Source organism: Sturnira hondurensis, unplaced genomic scaffold (assembly GCF_014824575.4).
Source record: "Sturnira hondurensis isolate 20B ecotype Veracruz unplaced genomic scaffold, ASM1482457v3 Scaffold0006413, whole genome shotgun sequence".
In the NCBI taxonomy this organism is placed as follows: domain Eukaryota; kingdom Metazoa; phylum Chordata; class Mammalia; order Chiroptera; family Phyllostomidae; genus Sturnira; species Sturnira hondurensis.
Genome location: NW_028079044.1, coordinates 52,285,982 through 52,310,522, shown reverse-complemented (window position 1 = coordinate 52,310,522; position 24,541 = coordinate 52,285,982). Strand labels below are relative to the sequence as shown.

The 24,541-nt window shown below is 61.7% G+C and overlaps 1 protein-coding gene across 2 annotated transcripts in view; it reads left to right on the top strand.

The window, feature by feature from the left end:
* Positions 1–19,275, top strand: part of SLC45A4 (solute carrier family 45 member 4) — a 51,090-nt gene extending 31,815 nt beyond the window's left edge. For both annotated transcript variants that reach the window (XM_037048621.1, XM_037048622.1), the window contains exons 3-9: positions 757–1,381; positions 11,822–12,010; positions 13,071–13,250; positions 13,679–14,712; positions 15,283–15,382; positions 16,325–16,536; positions 18,393–19,275. In XM_037048621.1, the coding sequence (XP_036904516.1) occupies positions 1,144–1,381; positions 11,822–12,010; positions 13,071–13,250; positions 13,679–14,712; positions 15,283–15,382; positions 16,325–16,536; positions 18,393–18,746 (2,307 nt within the window). In that variant the 5' untranslated portion in view covers positions 757–1,143 and the 3' untranslated portion in view covers positions 18,747–19,275. The remainder of the gene's footprint in view (positions 1–756; positions 1,382–11,821; positions 12,011–13,070; positions 13,251–13,678; positions 14,713–15,282; positions 15,383–16,324; positions 16,537–18,392) is intronic.
* The last annotated feature ends 5,266 nt before the right edge of the window (positions 19,276–24,541 follow it).

Sequence of the window (24,541 nt, the reverse complement as noted above, 5' to 3'; positions counted from 1 at the left end):
TCAGCCCGAGGCGCTGGCCCGGGGCCTGAGCTGGGCCTGTCAGTCCCTGCCAGTCCTACTCTCCTGTCTCCTGGAAAGTACTCCCCGAGAGCTTCCATCGGCTGTGGCCCCTGCTCCCTGTTAGTGACCTGGCCCCGGAGACAGCTGCCTCATTCCCAGGAGCACGTGGCTCAAGCTCACTGTGTTCTCCTGTTCTGCTCTGAGTGAAGACTGGTGTAGGGAAACAAAGCAGCAGTCGATTGAGTCGAGATGTCCCGACCAAGGGTTCCCGGTGTTTCTGAAGATCACCTTCCTGAAACGTCTCAGTCGTGGTCGCAGCACAGAGTCTCAGCTCTGGCACAGTGGGTAGCCGCGCCGCCCAGCCTCTCGGGCAGGGTAGCCCATCCCCTGCTGCCCTGTAGGAGGCTGAGTGGCGCCCCTGCCCCGAGCCAAGACGAGGCAGCCACAGCGTCTCCGGACCTCGCTCCGCTGTCCTCTGCCCCCTCTCCCAGCAGCACCCTGCTTCCTTCGCAGCCTAACCCTCCCCACCCCCACAGGCCGACGCGGCCTGCGTACAGGGCACCCGTGCCTGGGAGCGCCCCTCTGTTGTCCTGGCTTTGTCCCCCGCAGGAGGAAACCCCAGGGGGACAGTGTATCTCCAGAAACGAGGGCTCGTTCTTTTCTGCAGGTGACCCAGAGGGAGCACCAGAGAACCAGTGTGGCCAGAGGTCTCCTGAGTGGCCCCACTGACCCCGCTGGGTTGTCCCCCTTTTGCAGATCAGCCAGTCACTCGATGGGGAGCAACGGCGGACCCCCTTCCCGTGTCGCCGTGCCACCTGTCTGCAGCCAGGGAAGCCGCTTCTGCACCGCCTCAGTCATAATGATGAAACTGGTATTAACTGAATGGCAATTATGGATTTTTAACTCTAATTCACAGTAATCCAACAAGCCACATGTTTAAAATCCAACCAAAAATCGTTTTGTTTTGCTGCGAGCTGCATCGGTTGTGGCAAGCTACGTGAGGAGGAATATAAGTGTTACTTGCTGAGGAGCATAGTGGAAGCAGAGGAGACGTCCGATTCACCCGCACAGATACGTGGCAGTGGTGGGTGCGGTAGAGCAGACACACACACACACGCACGCACACCCCCACCCCTGGTGGTGATGAGAATGGCTCCGCAGAATGCCGACTCGGAATCCATGCAAGTTCAGGAGCTGCCGCTGCCCCTGCCCGAGCTGCAGAAGCCCACGGACACTGAGCCGCACGAGGAGACCGTCAGCGAGGGCTCCATCGACCGCATCCCCCTACGCCTGTGGGTCATGCACGGGGCTGTGATGTTTGGCAGGGAGTTCTGCTACGCCATGGAGACAGCGCTGGTCACACCCATCCTGCTGCAGATTGGTAAGCGCTGCCCACCCAGCATGGGCCGGAGTGTGCTCAGGGGCCCTGGGGACCATATTCTGGTCTGCTCTCCCCCCAGCTTCCTGAGCCCTTCCCCTGCTGGCAGCCGGGGCAGGGGAGCGGACAGTCCCAGAGCTGCCATGGAATCGGGTCTGGGCGAGTACACTGGTATTGGCCAGTGTGGGTGGTGCGTGCAACCAGACCAAGAGTGAGGCCGGGGGTAGAATGCGCTGGCTGGCACTTCGTTAGGGTCCTGCTGCCATCGGTCTTGTCGACATAAGTGTCAGGCTGCTGTGGGCCTTTCGTGGCCAAGCGCCAGGTCTTCCCAGAAGTCCTGGGCCTTGCAGGCCCGGTGGGCTGGCCTCGGGGGCACCTTGGGCCCTTGGGGTTTTGTCAGTAGGTCTGATGTTCCTGTTAAGTTAAAAAGTCTGTAATTTTCCGGCTTAGAAGAGATTTGAGTAAGGGACCAAGCCATTTAAAACATAGTTTCGTTCTAGAATTTCCCACGTGCTTGGTCAAATATTTTTTAAGTCTACTTATTTCAGTTTTTTAAAGGAATGCTCCTTTCTCCAAATGTCATAAATAAAGTGCTCGGTGAGGATTAACTCAGCCCCACTGCACGGAGCAGTCAGTGACGAGCAGGAACCTGCGAAGGCTCGTGAGCCCCCTCCCCAACTCTGCGCGAACGGGCGGAGGCCCCAACCAGCAGAGCGCTGGCCCCACTGCCCGCCCTGGTGTGGCGGGCCTCTGGGACCCCATCTGTGTGCATGGCTGTCTGGTTACGTCGTCGTTCAGATGGAGTGCCCTCAACAAAGTCCAACTTACTCCTCGGGGTGGGCCGGGATCGCGATCAGAAGGGCGGCCTGGTGATCAGAGCCTTCTGATTGTGTCGGAGTTTCTTTAACAAGTTGTGTGCCAGGTCCAGTGCCCAGCGCCCTCTGCCGGGCCATGTCCGTGCGATGCTGCTGCTGGTCCTGGAGCAGGGGAGCCGCTGGCTGCGTGGCCACAGGCGTGGAGCCGCCACCGCAGTCAAGACCAGCAGTGCTGTCCTTGCCCAGCAGGCTCCTTAGTGGCCCTCACACCGGTCCACCCCACCCCGGCACCAACGCCCGGGCCCTGGCTCAGCGCCGCACTCCGTGCATGCCCGTTCATCTCTGAGGAGTGAGGCCTTCGTTTCTGTAGGGCTGGCTCGAGGTCCTGGGTGGGCACACCCCCTTGTCCAGCCATCCCTCTGCAGGTGGCCGTCCAGGGCCACCAGAAACCAAGCTGCTCTGAGCGCCCAGCCACTCGTCCCCTGCGAGGACAGGCCTGGGTGTGGCGCTGCCTGCAGAGTGCAGGGCTCCTTGGGTAAGAAGAGGCCACTCCCTCCCGCCACCGCGCCCCTGTCTCTCACCCTGTCTCTCCCATCCTTGGCGTGACTGTGCTCATGGCAATGTGGTTCGGTGTGCTGCCTGGGCGTCCCTGTGCCGTCTCAGCGAGGGTGCGTTCGGCTTCCTGCCAGTGTTCACATCAGGTTTGCCTTCCTGTGTTGCGCCGGGTCCTTCGCAGGCTGCTTGTAGCGGTCCATTGTCACACACTGCATGTCACACACTGCGTGCGAGTGTCGGACCCGAGTCTGTGGCCTCCCTTTGTTATCTCGGGAGAGTTTTGAAGTTATAAGTTTTAAATTTGGACCAGACCTGGTATGCCTTGTAGCTTCGATTGTTCTCTTCTGTTTTAACTAAGAAGTCTTTGCCCAATCCAAGGCCGTAATGATTTTCTCTTACGTTTTCTTCTAGATGTTTTATAGTTTTAGCGCTCACATTTGGGGCCGTGATCCATCTTGAATTAATTTTAGGATTTTACTTATTTTAGGGGAGACAGGAAGGGAGGGAGAGAACATTGATGTGCAAGAGACGCATCAATCACTTGCCTCTTGAGCACCCCCAGACGGGGACCTGGCCTGCAACCCAGGCATGTGCCCTGACCCTGACCAGGAACCAAACCCTTTCAGTCCTTAGGCCAGCGCTCCGGCCACTGAGCCACACCAGCCAGAGCCATCTTGAATTAATTTTTGTGTACAAGAGGGGTTGGGGGTCTGCCCTCACATCATCTCGGGGGGGGGCGGCAAGGGTCTGTGGGCACATCAGCCTCACCCTTGTCTGGCCCTGGAGCCAAGACCGCCCTGGACCCTGGACTGGAGACCTGTTGTTGCTCTTGTCCTTGATGTGGGAACTGTGGGAAGGAGTGTTCCTAGGCCCCAGCTCACATTCACACAAAGGAGACCGGCAGCACCTAGAAACCAGTTGTGGCAAGGGGTTTGGATGTTTGGGTGTTTGTTCTGTCGGTGCTGAGGTGGGTTCTTTTTTTTCTTATTTTCTTTTTAATTTTACGTATTTTAGAGAGAGGGGACAGGGAGAGAAAGGGAAGGAGAGAAACATCAACATGTGATTGTCTTTCAAGCTCCCCCTACTGGGGACCTGGTCCACAGCCCAGGCATGTGCCCTGACTGGGAATCAAACTGGCCACCCTTTGGTTCGCAGGCTGGCACTCAATCCATTGAGCCACACCAGCCAGGGCCTAAGGTGACTTCTGATGGGGAGACCCATGGTCCTGCCCCAGAGCAGAGGGCAAAGGTGTGACGCACTGGGCCCCGCAGAGCCAGTGTCCACCCAGGGACGGCCCACCCAGGGTGGGCTGCCCAGAGGTGCTGTAGACCGGCACCAGCTGTAGGCGTTGTAGGTGAGCTGCTGGTCAGCGGGGCGCCTCAGAGGCAGGATCAGGTGGGAATGTAGGGTCTGTCTTAAAGGAAACTCCGGGACAGCCTGCCCCAGCCCTCCTGGGCTTGTCGCCTGCTGGCAAGGTCTGTTCCCACACAGTGTTTCCCGGGGGTGGGGGTGGGGGGTCTGGGCGCCGGCCACACACACGCATTGTTTTCCTCTTGGTTCCGGAAGTGGCCTCCGGGGAAAAGGAAAATCATATAAAGAAGAAAGGATGTCTTGCTGCCCCTGGGTCTGACGGACTAGCTGGGTTCTCAGAGTGAACCCTGAAGCTTCTCCTGGTGGAGCCCACCCCCACCCCCACTTAGGCGCCTGGGGGGGGTGTAGGTTTGTTCGCAGGGAAGGCAGGTCAGTCTGCTTCCTCCCAGAGGCAGGTTGGAGCTCACATAGAACCTGATGCTCGCCTCTGGCCGTGGGAAGCCTCACCTTGGAGAACCTGCCTCACAGAGAACACTGCATGGTGGGGGGGGGGGGCTCCGTAGTGCTGGCCACTGGCCCCCACTCCCTGTACTAGGCAAGTGGCCATGGAGGCTGGCAGGGCAGGAGCAGGAGGGGTGTGACCTGGCCAGCAACCTGGAGCTGAGTCCATGCAACAAACACCATTCTGGGAGTTCAGGGCGCCAGCCCAGCGCTCGCAGGGATGCAGTGAGATTGCACCTTGCTGTTCCACGCACATGTAGGCATGCGCTGAAAGGTGCTCTCAGTGTCCCGGCTGAGCCCACGGGCGTCCCCTCCCAGGTGTGCACAAAGCTTGCTGACCAGGTGTGTGGTGAGGCACAGTGCCCCTTCTCCCTGCACAGTGCGTCCGACAGGGACTCGCTGCGGGCGCACTTACATCCGGAGCGGCCGTCGTGCGGTGTTCCCGCCGCCCCTCGCCTGGGAGGCGCCTGCAGTTCGGCACACCTGCTGCCCTTCAGCGTGGTGACACGTAGCAGAGGGAGCCTGCACTTCTCTGTCTGGAGCACGGCTGCCCAGGGGCCTCGTGCTTTCCTGTTTGGGGAGGCAGACGTGGTGGCTTGTGGCCACTCCCTCTGTGCAGGAGGGCTTCCTACGGCACACCAGCCCCGTTTCTCAAGGTCTCATGGCCACTGGGTCGCAGCCAGCATCTGGGCCGCTTGGTGCGAGGCAAGTTGCCTTGGGTGCCCTGGGGGCTGGTGGCAGGGCCTGTGCTGGCCCGGACTCCGCCTAGAGCCTGAGGACACCTGACGTGCTTCGTGTGGCCCTGACTGCAGACAGCCGGCCGCCCGCCCCCATCCAGTAGAGGAGGGGTACGGTACACGTCCTGTGTCCCTGCTGGGCGTCCTGGAAGGTGAGCTTGCCGGGCCAGGCCAGCGGCACACTTCGGAAATGCACTCAAAACCGCTGTGGAAAACTCCAGCCACCACGAGGACACCCGTGGGTTTAGGCAGGACTTAGTCAGAACCTCTTGGTTGTTGACCAGAGTAACCAAAAGCCCCCTGTACACGGATCTGTGTTTGGCTTGGGACATCGGGATTTCCTTGTGTTTTCCATCCTTGTATTTTAGAAACAACGACGTATCAACTGTAGTCACTTTCCCCAAGGAGTTGGTGCCTGCTCTTCTTCATTAGACGCTGAGCCCTACTGGAGTCATGCCGGGCACCGTGCCGGAGGCAAGCCGGCCCGCTGGAGGCTCAGGGCACAGACCGTGGCAGGGACTCCAGCCCTGCCACTGGCCTAATGTGGAGTGAGGTTTGGGAGTGGGTGTGCGGCTGCGGGGCTCCAGGCTGGGGCACTGTCAGCTGCGTCGTGGGTGCAGTGCCTGGGGCAAGCACGATGGCTGGGGTTTATGGCTGCAGGATCGAAGTCCAGAATGATCCGTTGACCACCGGCCATTGCCCAGCTTGAAGGCGAGCATGGGGCTAGCAAGAGAAGGACAGAAAGCTGCCCAGCTGGGCGCAGAGACGGGGCAGGGCATGGGGTGGGGGGGCAATGGGGCGGCCGTGTCGAGGTGGTATGAGCAATCTTGCTCCTGGTAGGTCGGGGTCAGATCATAGGGGGCCTCGTAGGCCACTCCAGGGAGGTGGCTGCAGGGACACCCGAGCGCTGATAAAGCAGCCAGGCGTGTGTGGAAGCCTTAACAGTCAGCGCTGCATTAGGCGAGAGCAGGTTTCAGACTTAGCTCGTTGTCACTTTCAAAGTCACAGTGGCAGAGAGCACGGGCCAAGTGCATGCCTGACCTGATGCAGACAGGGAAAGCCGTGCCGGTGAGAACAGCCAGTACAGCCTGTGCCCACTGGCAAAATCACCGTCCCAGGGCCTGGCACTCCTGTCATGCAGACACCACCCCGCACCGCACAGACGCACGTCCGAGCGGAAAGGAATTTGTCCTGGTTTCCGTGTGTGGCCTTGGCCACCTTTCAATGGAAGAGGCGCACAGCACCCCTAGCTTGCGGACCCTTTCCGAACATCCCACGGGAACTCGGAGAAACCCCCGCCCAGTGTATAGAACTGGAAGTCACTTCGTAGCAGGACTTCTGCAGGCCCATGTCGGGGCAGCTCATGGGAGGGAAACGGGGAAAGGCCGTCGGCGTGTCTGTCTGAGGTGGTCAGGGCTGGACACCTGCCTGCGCGTGGGTGGGACGAGGTGGTGGTGCCCGTCACCGGGGCACTGCTGCAGGTGGGGTGGGGCCAGTGCCAGCCAAGGAAGGCGTGCATCCGCTCCCACTCTGTTGTGCTGTCACTGTGAGTCCTGGTGCCGACCCACCGGGCTAGGGGGGTGGGGAGCTTTGGCCCAGCAACTGTGTGCCCCCTCCCCCTTTCCTGGCCTCGAGACCTGGGCCCATCTGCAGTCTGACACCCTCGCTTCATCCTGCCCTGTGCCTCCCGCTCCTGACTGGTTCCCCTGAATGCACAGGGAGCAGCCTGTGAGCAGAACAGGCTCTTTCCCGCTGCCTTCCTGTCAGTCCAGCTGCTGGAGGTCCGCCTGTGGGTGTGAGGCTCAGGCTCCAGCTCTGGGGCACGCCCAGCCCTCCTCCTTCAGCCCCAGACCCGGGCCTCTGCTCGCACCCACCGGCGGGACATGCACCAGGCACCTCAGGCGATGACTCAGCTTCTGTCCTCGGGGCCGAGCAGCGTCCGGGGGAGCAACACATGCTTAGCCAGACAGGACAACCCATCCCACTGGCTGGGAGGGAGGGCCAGAGCTGAGCCTGGCACAGTGTCCTGGGAGTGTGGCCTTCTGAGTCAATGGGTCTGATTCCCATTTGGTCATCTCGGCCCTGTGCACTGTGACAGGGTGTGAGGCAGGCCCTCGGGAGGTGGTGCAGCCCTTCCTGGCCGTGCTCCATTGCTCGTGTGCTGCCGTACCGGGCTGCGACCGGGAACCCCGGTCTGTTGCTCTTGTGTTGCTCTGAACCGGGAACCCCGCCCTGTTCAGGTGTCAGTCACCGTCCAGTCGGCCTCTTGCTCGGCTCTTATCTTGCTGCCCCTTTCCAGACCAAGACCTGGCCTTCCTCAGCTGGGGCCACGCCTGTGTCCACTGCTTCTGTCCACTGGCGTCCTTGGCCATCTCAGTGTTGCAGATGACCCTGCGAGGCCCCTTCTGGGTGCCCTCCTGCCCTAGGAATGTGGCACAGTGAGGACTGTCCTTGAGGAAGGTGGGAAAGCCTGTGTGCAGAGCACTGGCAGGAGCCGATGGCACGAGCCATGTGCTAAATAGAGATGGGACGGTGTCAGGCTCTGTCCTTCGCCCTCACGAGGTCATGGCCTGTGTGGGCCACTTGGAGCCAGGCACCCCAGGGGCAGGAGGGTGCTCCCCTGGCTTTCCGGCGGGTCAGGTCCTGCTTGATTCTGGCCACAGCGCTCAGCTGGGTTTTTGAGGCTCCTCCCCCTCATTTAAAATAGGGCCAGGACACTGGTCAGCACGTTGTTGGGGAGCCCCATGTAGGGCTGGTGGTGGCCCCACCCAGTCACTCCCCGGAGACCAGGCCCGGCCTCAGGGCCAGCAACCGGCATGGGGGTGCTTTTACCAGAGGAAAGACCTTCGGTGTTTGCTGGAATTGGTCCATGGAGCCTGTGGTCAGTTTGATGGCAACATTTCTGAATGGCTGCCTCCATCCAGAGTACCTCCTTGCACTGCCCTCCCTGACCAGGCCGCCCCCAGGGTATGCGCACCTGCACCAGCTCTGAGGGCCAGGTCTCTGAGCTTCAGGGGCTGGCTGTGGCCTGCCCTGGGCTGTGGGGCGTGGGAGCCGAGGCTGCAGGCCATTCCCATGTTACCTTCCGCCTGTGGCTGTCGGGAGTTGTCGGATCTGTCCTTTTTTCCTGGTCCTTTCCGGTCCTTTCCAGTCCTGGGGACAAGCTCGGAAGAGTCAAATGGCAGTCAGGTTTCACAAGGTCACAGGCCTGCTCTGAAAATGGGCCACAGCAGCAAATGGCCCTGCCTGCGTCCTTTCCCCAGACACCAGGGGTACCAGACCTTCCATTGCAGCTCCTGCTCTTTATCACTGTGATATGCGGCTTTGGGGGAGCACAGCAGGGTGCCCAGGCGGCTTAATTCTGCCAGCCCTGGCCCCAGGCGAGTCCCTGCTCCTTCCCAAGCAGGGTGGTGAGGGATCACTGTTCCCTGTGCAGCCCCAGAAAAAGCACCCACGCTCCCTCCCCTTCCTTTGCATCCCTCCTTCCTACTTCCCGTGGCTCTGGGATTCTGGAACATTCTGGAACATTCCTTGCAGCTCTGTGGCCTGCCTTCAGCTGGGGGTGTCTTCTACCCCTCTTGGCCCTGTGCAGACAGACCACTCCTGCTCGGGGTGCCCTTTCCTGTGGCCCTGCCCCTTGAGCCACCAGTCCTTATCCCCCGCCAGGGGCTTGTGCATGTCTGGGGTGGGGGGGACTGTGTCTTTCCCACATCTGGTCCTCAGTGGGGCCACTTCAGGTGGGGTTCCCTGCAGGGCTCTGTGACTCGAAGTCTCCATAGGTTGGCGAGGCTCCGGAGCGTTGTCCACCGAGAGCCAGTTCTCAGGAGAGCAGCGCTCCAAGGCAAGACCTGAGGAGACGGCGTCTGTCGGTGGGAGGGAGGCTGGGTCTGCTGAGTGAGCTCGAGGCCCTGTCCCCACGTGGGGCTTTGTTGGACCCACACAGGCAATGCTCCACCCCCATCCCCCAGGACCCCCCCCCCAGAAGTGCAGTTAATCAAAGAAAGACGTCCTGTTGAATGGAAGCCATTGAGAGTGACTGAGCATGGCCACCACCTCTGTGACCTCACACAGCCCTGGGACAAGCAGTGACACACTGAGCACTTCCTGTGGGCGGGAGCCATCCTGGTCCCACCATTGTTGCTCTGCTCGCGCCTGGAAGAAAACAAAAATTATTTACTGCGTCCGTGGTGTTTGTTTGGAGCCTGGGAAAGGCCATGCCCGCGGCATCCCAGGGGCAGCCTCATAGGCCGGGACTGTGCCCTTGCCCTGGGAGTCCAGGTGCTCCTGCTCACAGCTCAAGCGTTGAGGTCGTGGTGGGAAATGGTTCCTTTCTCACCAATTTGCTTAGACAAAGACAGTTGTCACCCCTTGTCCCTGTGCTGTGTCCAGCTCAGGGTACCTGCGTGGGTGGGGCCGGGCCACTGCCTCAGCAGGTCCCACACCTGGGACCGCTCAGCCAGGTGCAGGCCCCGTCCTAGCGGCTGTGGCCTCTCTACAGCCCAGCAGTGGCGTCCAGAGAACTAGGGAAGGAAGAGGCAGAGGCTGCCTCTGCCCCCAGCGGGCTCCCCCCGGGGTTCCCCAACTGGCCCCAGCCTGACCGGCTCTGGGTCTCTGCAGGCCTCTCGTCCTTGGGGATGTGCCCGGAACACAGGGTGTCCTGCATTCCCCACACGTGGCACAGCGCCTGCCTGTGCAGAGGCCCACCGGCGCTATCTCTCCACACAGCACGAGCTGCCCGGGGCCCGAGGAGCCCAGCGTGGGGCAGCCACTGCTCTCCCTGCTCCCAGTGCTGCCAGGGCTCCTTGGGCCGCAAGTGTGTGCCCAGAAGCAAAGCCACTTCCGGGGCCACATCATCCCACCTGTGTCTTGGGGGCTTGTGGCGGGAGCCTGGCTGCAGCATCCACCGCCGGCATGTGCTGGGCACCTGCCGCACAGGAGGCTACCCAGGGCTGCTGGGCATCCGTGTGCTATGCCCTCTCAGAGGGGCAGAGCCACACTTTCCCACAGTGCCCCTAGTGGGGGTGACTCTTCTTGTCCCCCACAGGCCAGCTGGTCAATGTGCATTTATGTCATAGCGTGGCCTGGGGAAGGGCACGGGCTTTGTGTCAGGCCAGACCCCGGCATGTCCCGTGCTGGCCAGTGTAGGGGGTGAGGGGGGTAGTAAGCAGTGAGCTGGGGGAGAGGGGTGGGCCCGTGTGCCCAAGACCCCGGGTAGCATTGTCAGGCTTCAGTTACTCCCTGGGACCCAGAGCCTCCGAGGTGTCTCCCGGCTGTGTGGGTGTGGTGAGGGTGGTGGGCACGGGGCTCTCCGGGCACAGGCCCTGAAGCCGCCGTTCGCTGTCCCAGCTGCGGTAATGACTGGCCATGGCCTGTAGCAGGAAGGCCAGGACCAAGGGAGAGGACGGCCGTGGCCGGAGCTGCCGTGCACACGCACGTCGTGAACACTAAGAGCCGCCTGTCCGCACGTTCGCCAGCACTTGTTAGTAAAGTGGGGCTGTCTTTAAAAATCACAGCTGAAGTCGGAGTCTCCTCATTCCTCCTGGAACTTGGGCCATGCAGTCATCTGTGAGAGACGCGGTGCTCGACCCCAACAGTCCCCCTCAACATGGGCAGGGTCGGCGTGGCTGGCAGAGCCTCTGCCCTGCTGGGCCCGGCCGCAGAACCCAGCCTGCTGCCGATCCGAGCCAGGGGTGGCCGGTGGCTGCTCGGCTTCTGGACAAGACGCGCAGGTGTTTCCATGTGCAGGTTAGCCGTTTCGAAAAGTGCTCCCCTCCTCCGACACCGCCCCATCGCAGTCAGCGTACTGTTCTGTTTCTCGGTGCCTTTCGTAGGAGGGTAACCCCGGCGAGCTCTGGTGTGCCGAAGCACCCTGTTTTCTGAGTCAGCCGGCCCTGAAGTGTGGCACCCAGGGGTGCAGGAACAAAGTCTCCAGCTGGCTGGGTTGTCACTGGGGTTCCCCACCCAGGTCGGGGAGGGAGCATGGCAGCCCAGAGGCCCCTGGCTTCCCCCAGCAGAGACCCTGTTGGCCAATTTGCGAGTCACATACCCAGAGCTTGTCTCCGCCGCCCGTGCCTGAGACAAAGCCCTGGAGCTGACTGTCACTGTGGCTTGTTTGTTCCATGGCTGTGTGGAGCTTCAGCGGGCGAAGGCCCGGGACTCCTGTTCCCTTCCCCTTGTGGGCACTGGGTCTGTGTGGCAGAGCGCCAGCCTTGGGGGTGGTGCCGCGGGGACTTTGGAATCGGGCAGCCCTGGCCTGAGCCCTGGGGCTCCCCGGTTCTCACTGCAGGACCCGGGCAGAGCTTGCACTTCCCCTCCATCCGTGGGCACAAGGGCTTCCAGCCGGTTCCCAGTCGCCAGCCTCACAGGTGGGACCTTCTGCCCTGACGGGTCTTTGCCCGTCAGGGGCGTGTGCAGGCCACCGGCAGCACCCTGTGCCCCAAGGCGCACACGGTGGCAGCAGATCGCCCACCGGGCCAGGCGAGCCTGTGTGTGCACCCGCGGGGCTGACGCCACGTCCGTCACAGGCCTTCCGGAGCAGTACTACAGTCTCACCTGGTTCCTGAGCCCCATCCTCGGTCTCATCTTCACACCCCTCATTGGCTCCGCAAGCGACCGCTGCACCCTGAGCTGGGGCCGCCGCCGGCCGTTCATCCTCGCCCTCTGTGTGGGCGTGCTCTTCGGCGTGGCGCTGTTCCTCAACGGCTCTGCCATCGGTGAGTGGGCCGAGTTGCACCGGGCACCCTGGGGTGTCTGGGGAGGGGCCGTGGGGGGCATTCATCCCACGAGGCCCGAGGGGTGCTGCTCGTGCGCAGGGGCTGGCGCAGCCTCACGGTGGACACACTCGGCAGCCTGGCGGCGAGCCCCGTGGGAAGGCCCCAGGGCTGCTCACAGGGAGGCACTTCCTGTCGAGGCCCCACGTCCTGTTGGCTCAGGGGTCATCGTCCCTTTTCTGCGCACTTGGCACAGAGAAAGCCCAGACCCCGCTTGCTGCTTGTTTTGTTGTTCTTGTGCTCACGGTTGGTCCTTTCTGTTTTGCTTTGTTTTCAATTAAAGCAGCTGTATGTGGGAAAATAGTTTTGCCCTGAGGGCACCCATCAAAACTGTTGAAAACAAACCATTGTTCTCTGGCAGGGACTTGTTAAAACGGAGGCTGAACCTGTGCTCCCAGACACGGGAGACACGGGAGCTTGCCCGAGTCTGTGTCCGCCTCTGTCTTAGCGGGGGTCCGGGAGGTGGAGCCCCAAGGGTGAAGCCCTGAGAGCCAGTGATGGTGTGGCTGGCGAGGCCTCTCTCCACTCCCGCGGGGCCTGCGTGGGGGCAGAGGCCTGTGCGGGATGGGCTGGAGGCAGAACGACACTCCTCCTGTGGGGCAGCCCCGCCAGCCGTTGTCCCTGATTTCAAGCCCAGAGTGCTGCTCTCCCGTCGCCCGTGCCCCCGTGCACAGGGACGGGCATCCCCGCAGGCCCCAGGCCACACACGCACTCCACTTCGAGGGGCCCCTGGCAGAGAGGCTGCCGTCAAAACCCACACTCAGTGTGTGCATGCACGTGGGTGTTCTGTGTGACCACAGAGGCACCGAGTGGGCAGTGTGCCTGGGAAGAAAACAGCCCTGCGACGGCAGGTGTGGGGGTGCAGCAGCCCCCGCTGTGCTGAGGGCCATGCCCTTTCTGGCTACGGCTGGCATGTGGCTTTTCTTCCGGGAGGTGGCTGTCCACCCACCCTTTGGATCTGGCGTCTGACAGCACCCCCCATGCCCCGCCCTGTGCCCGTCAGGTCTGATCCTTGGCGATGTCCCCAACCGGCAGCCCATTGGCATCGTCCTCACTGTGGTTGGGGTGGTGGTCCTGGATTTCAGTGCCGATGCCACTGAGGGGCCCATCCGCGCCTACCTGCTCGACGTGGTGGACAGCGAGGAGCAGGACATGGCCCTCAACATCCACGCCTTCTCTGCTGGTAAGAGTGTGCCCCGTGTCAGTGGCTAGACAGGGGCCAGCACCCTGACCTAGTGGGCCCAGTGCTAAGATGGGGTGACGTGCTGGTCAACAGCCTTCACATCCCCCAGGAGTGCCTGCGCCCTGGTCCTGCGCCGGTGGCCAGTGCCCCGGGGAGCGCGGGGGCACTCGCTTCCGTCCTCATTTGTTAGGCAGCGATCTCATGGGTCAGAACTCCAAACCCGGGGGTGGCTGGAGCATCTTGCTCTGTGTTTTCTCACTCTCCCTTTCACGCACGGGCACGAGTGTCCCAGCTCGTGACGTGATGTGGGTGGTCGCTCCAGCACCACTGAGGCTGAACACCCTGGTGGGTCCATCCTGGCCCGTCTGCCTCCGGGGGCCCAGGCGCTGGCCTGCTCACTGGCTGCTCTGCCCCCTCCCCCTGCTCAGGCCTCGGTGGGGCCGTCGGCTACGTGCTGGGTGGGCTGGACTGGACGCAGACGTTCCTGGGCGCCTGGTTCCGGACGCAGAACCAGGTGCTGTTCTTCTTTGCGGCCGTCATCTTCACGGTGTCTGTGGCCCTGCACCTGTTCAGCATTGAGGAGGAGCAGCACAGCCCCCAGCAGGAGCGCGGCGTGGAGGTCGCCCCGCCCACCGCCCCCCACCCCGGCCTCCGGGACGGCGGCGCGCTGCTCCTCGACGAGGTACAGTCAGAGCACGAGCTGCCGCTGGGCGGCCCGGACTCGGTCCTGGCGCGGAGCCAGAGTGACTCGGTGCTGCACATGCCGGACGCTGCGCTTGGCCTGGAGCCCGAGCTCCTCTTCCTGCATGGCATCGAGCCCTCCATCTTCCACGACGCCTCGGGCCCCAGCACCCCCCACAGCACCAGCCAGGACCTGGCCGTGGCCAGGCTGCCCCGCCTGCCCTCCCTGCTCAGGGACCCCGCCAGAGAGGACACCACGCTGCTGGACAACCACGTGAACGAAGCCCAAGTCCCCAACGGCAGCGGCAGTGGCTCGCTCCTGAAGGACGGCCCGCACGGCTGCCCCCAGGTGGACCAGAAGCCCTCGTCCGCGTCCAGCGCCGTGCGGCGGCGCAGGCACGCATTCCACCGGCAGGCCTCCAGCACCTTCTCCTACTACGGCAAGATTGGCTCCCACCGCTACCGCTACCGGCGCGCCAACGCCGTGGTCCTGATCAAGCCCTCACGCAGTATGAGCGACTTGTACGACCTGCAGCAGCGGCAGCGGCAGCGGAGTCGGCACCGCAACCAGAGCGGGGCCACCACCTGCAGTGGGGACACGGAGAGCGAGGAGGGCGAGGGGGAGACCACCGTGCGGCTGCTCTGGCTGTCCATGCTAAAGATGCCCCGCGCGCTGGCCCGGCTCTGCCTGTGCCATCTGCTCACCTGGTTCTCTGTCATCGCTGAGGCTGTCTTCTACACCGACTTCATGGGCCAGGTCATCTTCGAGGGCGACCCCAAGGTGAGCCGGGGGCTGAGCAAGGGGGCCCCCCATGCCCTGAGGCCGCCTCCTGGAGTCCCAGCGCTGTGCGGTGCAGTCAGTTGGCTCTCAGCAGGCGGCGGCTGGTGCACACCCAGTGACATGTTGGGGCCCTCGTGTGACCCTAGGGGCCATTTAGTCCCAGTCCCTGGTCAGCAGTTGGGAACTCCAAGGGCTGTCACAGGGCGTGCGCTTGAGGAGCCTGAGTAGAGACATGACCCTGGCTCTCCACAGCCCCACCAGACAGCCCCAGACCAAGTGTCATAGAACAGCCGCCTGTTACTGCTGGTGGGTGGCCTCCGCTGGCCACACCTCTGTCCCATGTATCCGCTGGCTCACACCAGGGGCTCTGTCACCTTGGATCTGGCTAGGTGGCCTCTGGGCTCTGAGATAGCCGAGGCTGGGAAGGCTGCAGACACCTGCTTCGGGTTGACCTGGGGGAAGGCTGACTCCTTTCGATGCAGTGTCTGTCACCCTCCTTACAATAGCCCACTGCACCAGAGGGTGTGGTGCTGGCCTCCGCCCCTGAACCCAGTCTCATTTCTGGAGCAGGCTCCCTCCAACTCGACGGCCTTGCAGGCCTACAATGCTGGTGTGAAGATGGGCTGCTGGGGCCTGGTCATTTATGCAGCCACCGGCGCGATTTGCTCAGGTGAGTGGTCCCCAGGAAGGTGCTCAGGGACTGGAGATGTGGCAGAGGGCACCCTGCCTCCTAGAAGGGGACTCTCCCTGACTGAGCAGGGCCAGCTGGCCCTTGGGCAGGGGCAGGGGCACGCGAGTGTTTTTGTCTCAGGGAAGCTGCTGCAGCCTGACACCAGGGCTAGGCGTCCTGCAGTTTGTTCGTGCACTGGCCCCTGCAGGGCATCCTCAGAGGGGCCCTGAGCAGGGTCGGGCCCAGGTGGTGGCAGGCATGCAGTGGCTGAGTCCAGGGGGTGCCTTGGCACCTTGGGCAGGTCGATGGGGTGCAGTGGGGAGGCCACAGGGCCCAGGAAGGGCACACAGTGTGGTGGGACCTGCTGGCGGTCCTGGGGGCCACTTGCCCGGGCTCACCTGGAAATGAGGCATGATTGCAGTCAGGGCCTGCCCGTCTGCGCGAACCCTGGAGGCGTTGGCCGGCTTCATGGTGGCCTGGCCTAGGCCAGAGGGCGGCTGAGGTTAATGCCCCAAAGCCCCCAGCAGCCGGCACAACTGTCACGCTGCTGCCGGTGCTGGGTCAGGGGTTCTCAGGGCAGGTCTGGGCACCTCCTAGAGGAGGCAGCATTCAACTGCTAGGTCAGGCGGGACGAGCAGGGTTCTGCCCTTCCAGACCCGAGGAGCCGCCTGTGAGGGAGCCAGTAGCAGCTTGAGTCTCCAAGGCAGGACTGGGCATAGTTGCCTACAGGCAGGGAGGCCCTGGGGAGCGGCAGGGCAAGGCAAGGCCCGCTTTCGAGGCGCCGGTGTCCCTGGACGTGGGGGAGCACTTTGCAGCATAGGCAGCAGCGGGGCCGAGGAGGAGGGGTGTTTGCCTGCCTCTGAGCGGGCCAGGTGCAGGGCCAGGCCCAGGTTCATGCCCATGCCCATCGGTCACCGCCCTGTGGCCACATTCTCTCTGCAGCCCTGCTACAGAAGTATCTGGACAACTACGACCTGAGCATCAGGGTCATCTACGTGCTGGGGACGCTGGGCTTCTCCGTGGGCACGGCCGTGATGGCCATGTTTGCCAACGTCTACGTCGCCATGGCCACGATCAGCACCATGGGCGTCGTGTCCATGAGCATCTCCTACTGCCCCTACGCTCTGCTTGGGCAGTACCACGACGTCAAGGAGGTGCGTCTGCCCTGGCAGGGGCTGCCGGGGGCTGCCGAGTGGGGCCGCCAGCCAGCAGTGCACGTCCCCAGGCCATCGGGCTTCCACCCCTGTGCACAGGCCCGCTCCCCTCCGAGAACTCTGCACTGCCACAGGACGGTCGAGCCACACACAGTCCCCTGGGTCTCCGGTTCTGAGCGGGCCCTGAAGGGCCAGCAGAACTGCCACCTGCCGGGTCAGTCCAAGGCCCCGGGCTCTGTGGCCACAAGTGTTCTGCTCCGTTAGCCACCTGGCTGCTGGCACACCTGGACCACCTGGCACCTGCCTGCAGGCTACACACACACACACACACAGGCTCCTGGGGAGGGGCGCTGTGGACTGAGGCGAGTCTACGACTTCAGCTGTGATGGCCTATTTAACCCCATACATCCAAAACATCATTATTTCTATGTGTACCCAATATACAAAATGGAGATGCTCTGCATTCTCAACGAGTCCTTGGCATTCATTGTCAGTGGCACACCTGCAGCCCCCTTGGTTCAGATGGGCCACTTCCCTATGCTCGGCAGGCCTGGTGCAGGTTTAGACGGGGGTTCTCACTCAGCACTCAGACCCTTCCGGGGGAAGCGGCAGGCGGCACACTCCTGCCTCTTCCTTCCTGACCCTCAGGCGGTGGGTCTCCTGCTCACAGACACAGTCGCTAAAGCAGAGTGACTGGCTGTGGTTGGCTGCTTGCCAAAGTCCAAACTAATGCAGATCCAACGTAGCATTCTGCTCCAAACCGGCCTTTTAGTCAAAGAAGGACGAGATTGCATGACAGTGCACAAAATGTGGGTGACCCCCAGGCTGAGTGGGTTTCCAGGAGGGAGAACTTCCAGTTTCACACGGAAAACCAGTGCAGACCAAGCCATAGAAGCACAGGCATCGTCCAGCTTCTCAGGCCAGGGGTAGGCCCCGCCATTCCCCGGCCTCGCCGCTGCCCGGCCCCCACTCCCGTCCCCACAGTCCCCGGCTGGCTGTGGGGGTCTTCAGCCCTGCAGCATGCTGCATTGCCTGGCCCTGGGGTGGGGTCCTCCTGCACAGCCCCTGCCCCTGCTGCAAGGGACCACTGGCCCGGGGCCTGTGCACATCTGTCCTCGGTCCACACCTTTCTGGGATGGGTTTTGCATGAGCAGCCCAAGATGGGGAGTGTGCCTCTGTCGTCCCCACATCCAAAAGCCGCCTGCCCCTGTGAGTGGCACTTTGTCACAGACCACAGGACAGAGTTTGCAACGTCTTATGTAGAAAAGCATTGATGTGCAAGAAAGACACCCACCAGTTGCCTCTCACCTGCCCCCAGAAAGGGACTTGGCCCACAACCCAGGCATGTGCTCTGAGTGGGAATCGAACCTGCAGCCTTTTGGTTTGTGGGATGACACCCAAGCCACTGAACTGCAGCAGCCAGGGCGGTCTTACCTAGTTTCATAAGAAGACATGAAACCCGGCCGTGGCATCACTATGGTTCCTCGGAATTGTGGGGACCGTGCTTGGCCACCTCATGTCCAAACGTCAGCACAGGCACATTGCCCAGAGTTGAAGTGAGGTGGCGCGGAGCCTTCCCACCTGCAGTCGTGTCCGAATGGCCCTGGGTCCTTGGGGACTGGCTGCACATGCAGTCAGCCCTCTGTGTGGCGGGCTCCTGTGTGCTTCGCTTTCTGTCCCATGGCCAGGGCCTCCAGCACAGTGGGTGGAAGCAGCCCATGGTGGGTACCCTGGGCCCGTGGCTGCCCAGCTGCTGAGTGAGGCAGGTTCTTGTTTCCAGACTCTGAGCTCACCTTTAGCCTGTGGGCTTGTGGGGGGCGGCAGGACCCCGCCCTCACTGCGCTCTCTCCCCACAGTACATCCAGCACAGCCCCGGGAACTCCAGGCGCGGCTTCGGCATCGACTGCGCCATCCTCTCCTGCCAGGTCTACATCTCCCAGATCCTGGTGGCCTCAGCCCTCGGGAGTGTGGTCGACGCTGTGGGGACGGTGCGTGTCATCCCCATTGTGGCCTCCGTGGGCTCATTCCTGGGCTTCCTGACAGCCACGTTCCTGGTAATCTACCCAGAGGTGTCGGAAGAGGCCAAAGAAGAGCAAAAAGGCCTGTCTTCCCAGTCCGCGGGCGAAAGCAGCGGTGAGAAGCCCACAGTGCTGAGGCTGTCCCGGAAGGAGCACCTGCAGGGCACCGTTGAGACGGAGTCCGTGGTCTGAGCTGAGCCCCTGGGCGCACACATGCCACGGGGGCGGCGGGGCGCCAGACCCCAGCCAGGCCGGCAGGGGCTGCCTCTCCAGTGACCGCACCAACCTGACCCTCTCAGATGAGCAGCGTCTCAGCGGCAGGGCTGGTTTGTGCAGAAACACCACACTGATTCACTTTTCCCACAATTAAAAATCATTTGAATTTTTTTAATTGAAAAAGACCTTTTTAATTTCAACTCTTACTCTGCAAGTATATTATTCTGCATGTTCTTTAAATTGTAAACCAGATTTACAATCTAGACCACCATAAGAAATTTAGGGAAAGATTTTAGGATTTTTTCTAAAGCATAATTGAACCCTAAGGTATCTGCTGCCCTTGACGGCCTCTTATCTGGCACCGCAGATAGTGGTCGGGCGGCCAGCGGCTGGCACGTTCTCACCAGGCTCCGTCTCCAGGCGCCTTCAGGTATTGGGGCGTCTGGTGATTTTGCCACGTTTGTTGGTGCTGCAGCTTTGGGAGAGTATTTTTCTTTATTTTAGAGAAAACTTTTTCCCCCCCCGAACTGTTTTTTCAGATTAACGGCATCTCCTCCTCCTCTCGGGGTCGGACAGACCGTGCCGTCCCTGGGCCGCAGGCACGTGGCAGCCAGGGTCCAAAGCGGGGGGTGGACAGGGCGATGTGTAAGGGTCACTCGTGGCGCCAGCGGCTGGGCGGCATCCGAGACAGCAGGCGGGCCCTGTGAATGCCCGGGCTCCTGGGGGCGGGCTCTCGCTGCTCTTGGGTCCGTGTTCCAACCGCCAGCCGGGAAGCAGTGCCGGTGCGCACTCCCCGGGCTGCTGCCAGCCTCCCCTCTGTGGGACACGTCCGGCACCCGTGCTGGACACTGCTGAACCCTGTGACCTCTTCACCTGGCTCCCCACCGGACTCTGGAATCACAGTGGCCACACAGTGAGGAAGGTGTCCGCCTAAATGGGGGTCCCTGTGCCAGAGGGCCCGGCACAGAAGCCCCCCTGGACTCTGGGGCGACAGGCACCTCTGCCGAGGCCACACCTGCACCGTAAGGCCTCCTTCCGCCTGCCCGTGGGTGCCGGCTAGTCTCAGGAGGGGGCCCACGTCCCCAGACAGAGTAACAGTTGTAACACTTCGCTGCCTCAATTAAATTTTTTTTAAATAAAATACTTTAAAATGCATGAGAATCATGCTGCAATATGCTCATTCTAAAGCAAATACATATATATATATATATATTTCAAGATGAAACTAAGCATTTTGAAATAAATTACTTGAAATTTTCTGTGTATTTGAAGGAAGACTGATTCATGTGCTCAACTAGCCACTGGTGGTGCCCTGGTGCATGCCGTGGGCACCTGTGCCCATCGGTGCCCTCAAGGGCCACGGCCCCAGGTGGCTGCCAGCCAGCCATGCACTCCCTGTGAGAAGCCCTGCGACAGCCCTTCAGTGCCACCAGCCCCCAGCCTCAGGGTCATACATCAGCCACCCAAGCCGCAGCCTCTTCACTGGATGGCCCTGCACCTGCTCCTGCAAGGGTCTCCTGACACTGAAGACGGCGAGGACACGGACGTGGGGTTGGCTGAGGAGGGACCGCAGTCAAGATCAAAAATGAGCCCCACTCCCATGCCTGGGCTCCCTAACTGGCCCTGATCTGAGATGACGTCCAAGTTTATGGCGGAGGTCACCATGAGAAGAGTGACAACACTGGAGAGCCATGTGCCCTGTGGCGCATGGGCGAGCAGTCCCATGCTCGGTGGGTTAAAGGTGAGGCCGTCTGGGTGTCTGGCTGAAGTCTGTTGTGCTGTGTGCTTGCGGGCTTATTTGGGGGTGCGTGTTTTCCAACTCTGTACCTGAGACACACGGTGGGGACGCAGTTCCTCCATGGCCCAGTCACCAGGCTGGCCAGGCCGCCAGTGTTGGGGACAGCCTGCAGTGGCCCAGTAGAGGTCCCAGCGTCCATGGGCCCTAGTCAGCGTGCGGAGTGTGTGTGGCAGGGACTGGCTGGCTGCTGAGTGACAATGATGAACTTACCAGAGTTAGGTGACCATGGTCTGATTTGCATGTATTCCCTCTAAAAGTGAGCTAAGGATCTTTCAGAGTTGCCCCAGGTACTTGGCCCAAGTCTGGACGGTGCAGGAGTGTGCACTGGCCACCACTGCGTCCTTCTCCCAGCTGTGGCACAGTGGTGCTGGGGCACTCCTGTGGTTGAGGAGCTGGCAATGGGCAGGTGTCCCAGCTAAAAGTATCCTCCCTGAGAAGGCCAGCTACTGCACCCTGCAACCCACAGCCCCTGGAAGGCCAGGCAGGAAGTCCTGCCCCCTGCGGTACCTACCTGCTGCGGTAACTACCCCCGGGGGCACAGGACAGCCAGTGGCTCCCCAGTCTTCGGGCCTTTCCTAAAGGGTCCAGTGTGTGGAGACTGAGGTCTGGGCCCCGAAGTGGTGCCCTCTGAGGGCTGTGGGGGCAGGAATGGGCAGAGGCTGCCCTCCTGGGTCCCCAGAGTTTCTCCTGGCCTGTGAGAAGCGACAGGAGTCACATCCCAGACCTCACTGGGGAAACACCAATCCCCCTGGACATGGACCAGCTGCAGAGAGGGCTCAGGACAGGTCTCCTCCCAAGCTGCTGGGCCCTGTCCCCCTGCAGCTGCCAGGGGCGTGCATTCAGGTGCAGTGGCGGGTGTTTCTTGGGGAGCCCTGGCAAGCTACACCCCCCCTCATCTTGCTGCTGCTGCCGGGCAGCCCCTGAATGCTGCTGGAGTGAGACATCCACACAGTGCCTTGGGGGCCAGCCACGGCCCTTCTGTGACCTCCGTGTGGGAACCCAGCCAGCCTGGCCTGAACTGGACCCCCGTCCTCAGGAGGGGCAGCTCCACCGCATCCACGTGCTCCAGACTGTCAGGGCCACTTGTCTCTTGGTGGCAGCGTGACTCATATGTTGGACATGCCTCTTGTTACTGGAGAACCCCCCAGGTGTCTCGGAACAAAACTACTTAGTTCCATTGTGAACTGGCCACGGGGCAGCCATTTACCAACCTACTAAGTTGGAGACTCGGTAGCCCTCTCTGTGTGGAGCACACGACCTTCTGTGCAGAGAGCACGTTATGAAGGAGGGCGGTGCCACACTTCGCCGACCTCCTCTGACAGGTGGGCGAGAGCGGGCGGGCGTGGGGCTCGGGCCGGGCCCCTGTGTCTGTTCTCTGTTGTCACTGTGGTGACTCCTAATAAACCCTTCCAGACCAAGTGACAGTGTGTGTGCGTGTCTGTGCGGCTCCATCCTGGAGCCTGGACTGGTCCCACCTGGGGAGGGCAGTGCACCCCAGGCTGGAGCCGAGGGCTGCAGGTGGTCTCATTGTGTCCCCAGGGGTCCCTCAGCTCACAATTGGGGTGCCCCTGTCTGAACCCCCAGCACAGGCACCTTCAGCCCCAGCCCTTCCAGGTCACCTGGCTCAGGTGGTGGCTCGGGCCAAGCCAGCTGGAAATGAGACCCACCCACCCAGCACGCTGGCTGGGCTGGTCCCCGCCAAGGGCCCTTTTGTGTCCCAGGCAGGTGCGGCCACAGGGCTGGCAGCCCTTCCTGGTGGGTGGGCGGTGAGGTCCTGGCTGCCTGGGGAGAGGCCCGAGGGAGGGGCCGAAACGGGGCCCTGTTTCCACCAGTCTGCATCCTGAGCAGCCCAGCCGCCATTAGGCACAGGGTGTGTGTGCCACGGGGCCCAGGAAGTGGCTGTCACCCCCCACCCCCACCCCTCCAGGAAGCAGAGGGGCTTGAGACTGGCCCAGGGTTGCACAGCTGGTGAGATTTGAACTCGGTTGGCAGTGGGCACTTCCGGGAGTCGGGCCAAGGGAGGGAGGGAGGAGGGAGAGGGGTCTGCCCAAAACCCAAGGCTGGGGACGATGTTGACATCCAGCCCCGCCCCCCATCACCCTCCCAGTGCCCGGACGCCGTGCTGTGACCTGGGCACCCTGCAGACAAAACTCAGCCCCACCTCCCTGTTGTGGGGACTAAGGGGGTCCACTTGTTTCTGTCCTGTGGTGCAGGGGACAAGGAAGGTACTCCCTGCGGTGGAGGGGACCGGTGGCATCTGCCTCGCTGACACTAGTTCACAGCGCCCCCTGCTGTCCACCCAGCCCTACTCACCATGCCCCTCCTGCGGGGGGGGGGGGGGGGGCAGCCCCTGCGAGGCCCGGGTTGCAGGGCCAGCCCCACACCTTTTACTGGGTGGCCTTCTCGGGCTACTGGCTGTAGGTAACAGGAAATCAGCTCCTGCACCCCTTCAACCCGCATGCCTTCACCTCTGCCTCCATCCGGGCCAGGGCTGAAACAGGTTTTTAAAAAACCCTCACCTGAGAATATGTTTATTGATTTTTTTAAAGACTATTTCTTTTTAGAGAGGGGAGAGGGAAGGAAAAAGGGAGAGAATCACAGATGTGAGAAACCTGGACCGGCTGCCTCTTCGTCTGCGTCCCGACGGGATTGAACCCGAAACCCGTGCCCTGACCGGGACCTTTCGGCCCACAGACGACACTGCCAAACGAGCCACCCGGCCAGGGCCGAAACTGTGTTTTGGAACACAGATCGAACCAGGCTATGTTAAGTTTACCATCTGGTTTTGTTCAGCACAATGACCATCTTTTCTTATTTGCAAAGTAGATCGACTACAATCTTGTGAGTGTGAAAAGAGGTTTTCTGCTCTCAGGTTTTGTGTTTATCAGAAAATAAACACTTTCTTCTGTTTCTCTCGTCTGTCACCAGTCTCCACCTCCGGTCTAAATCTCATCTTTCATTCTAAAGACCCAGCATCAACTGGGTTTGTCTGCCTGGGTCGGACAGGAGGAGGCCTCAAGCAGGGCGTGTGCAGGGTGGGAAAAATTTCGTGAAGGGAAATCTGTTTTTCCTTTGAAGGTTTTGTTTGCTTTTAGAAAGGAGGGAAGGGAGGAAGAGAAACATCAGCCAGTGGCCTGTCGCGGGCCCCCAACTGGGGACTTGGCCCGAAGCGCAGGCTTGTTCCCTGCCCAGGAACGGGTGGCCCTTCCTTCTCCTGTGGGAGAGGCACACCCCCCTGAGCCGCCCGTCCGTGACGCCCAGCGCAGCGCCTTTCAGTTGGTGCTGTCAGCGGGTTCTGCCAACCATGTGGAGAGGAGACTGCGATTTCCGGATCGGGACCCTGGGAGACACCAGGAGGGGGCGCCGGTCTGGCAGTGTCCTGTTCCAGGCCTTCGGGAACGACTGGGAACGCCCCCACGTCCAAAGACAAGGAGAGCAGGCCTCTCAGAGGGAGCACAAACTGGGAGTCCTGGAGAGCAGCCGGACTCAGACCAAAGAGGGAGCCCGGGTCTGCGCCCTAAGTGCTGGGGGGGCTGGGAGGCGGCCCGCGGGGGTGCTTAAGGGGGGCATGCAGGCAGCTGGCACCCCACAGGCCCACGTGGGCCCAGGACTGAAATGCCTGGCCAGCTCCCAGGACAGGCAGAGGCGACCTCAGACCTGCCGCGTCTGCGCAGCTCGGAGTGAGTAGAGATGGAGCATCTTGTTTAATTTCGGCACTGTGTCGGTAAAGCGTGTTATTCAGGATTAATAGTGATATGCTTCTTTTCTGTTTTTTCCCCTTTTCTTTAAAGACGAACTTTATCGTGGTGTAATTCACGTGCAACAGGACCCGTTTTAAGCAGTGAGTTCTGGCAGCCGTGTTTCCCCACGACTGTGCTGCGGTCACTCACAAAGGCGAGCCCACGCAGGGCTCCGGCACAGCCCCACTCGAAAGCTCTCGCTCCCGTGAGGATTCGCATGCACTCGCCTCGGC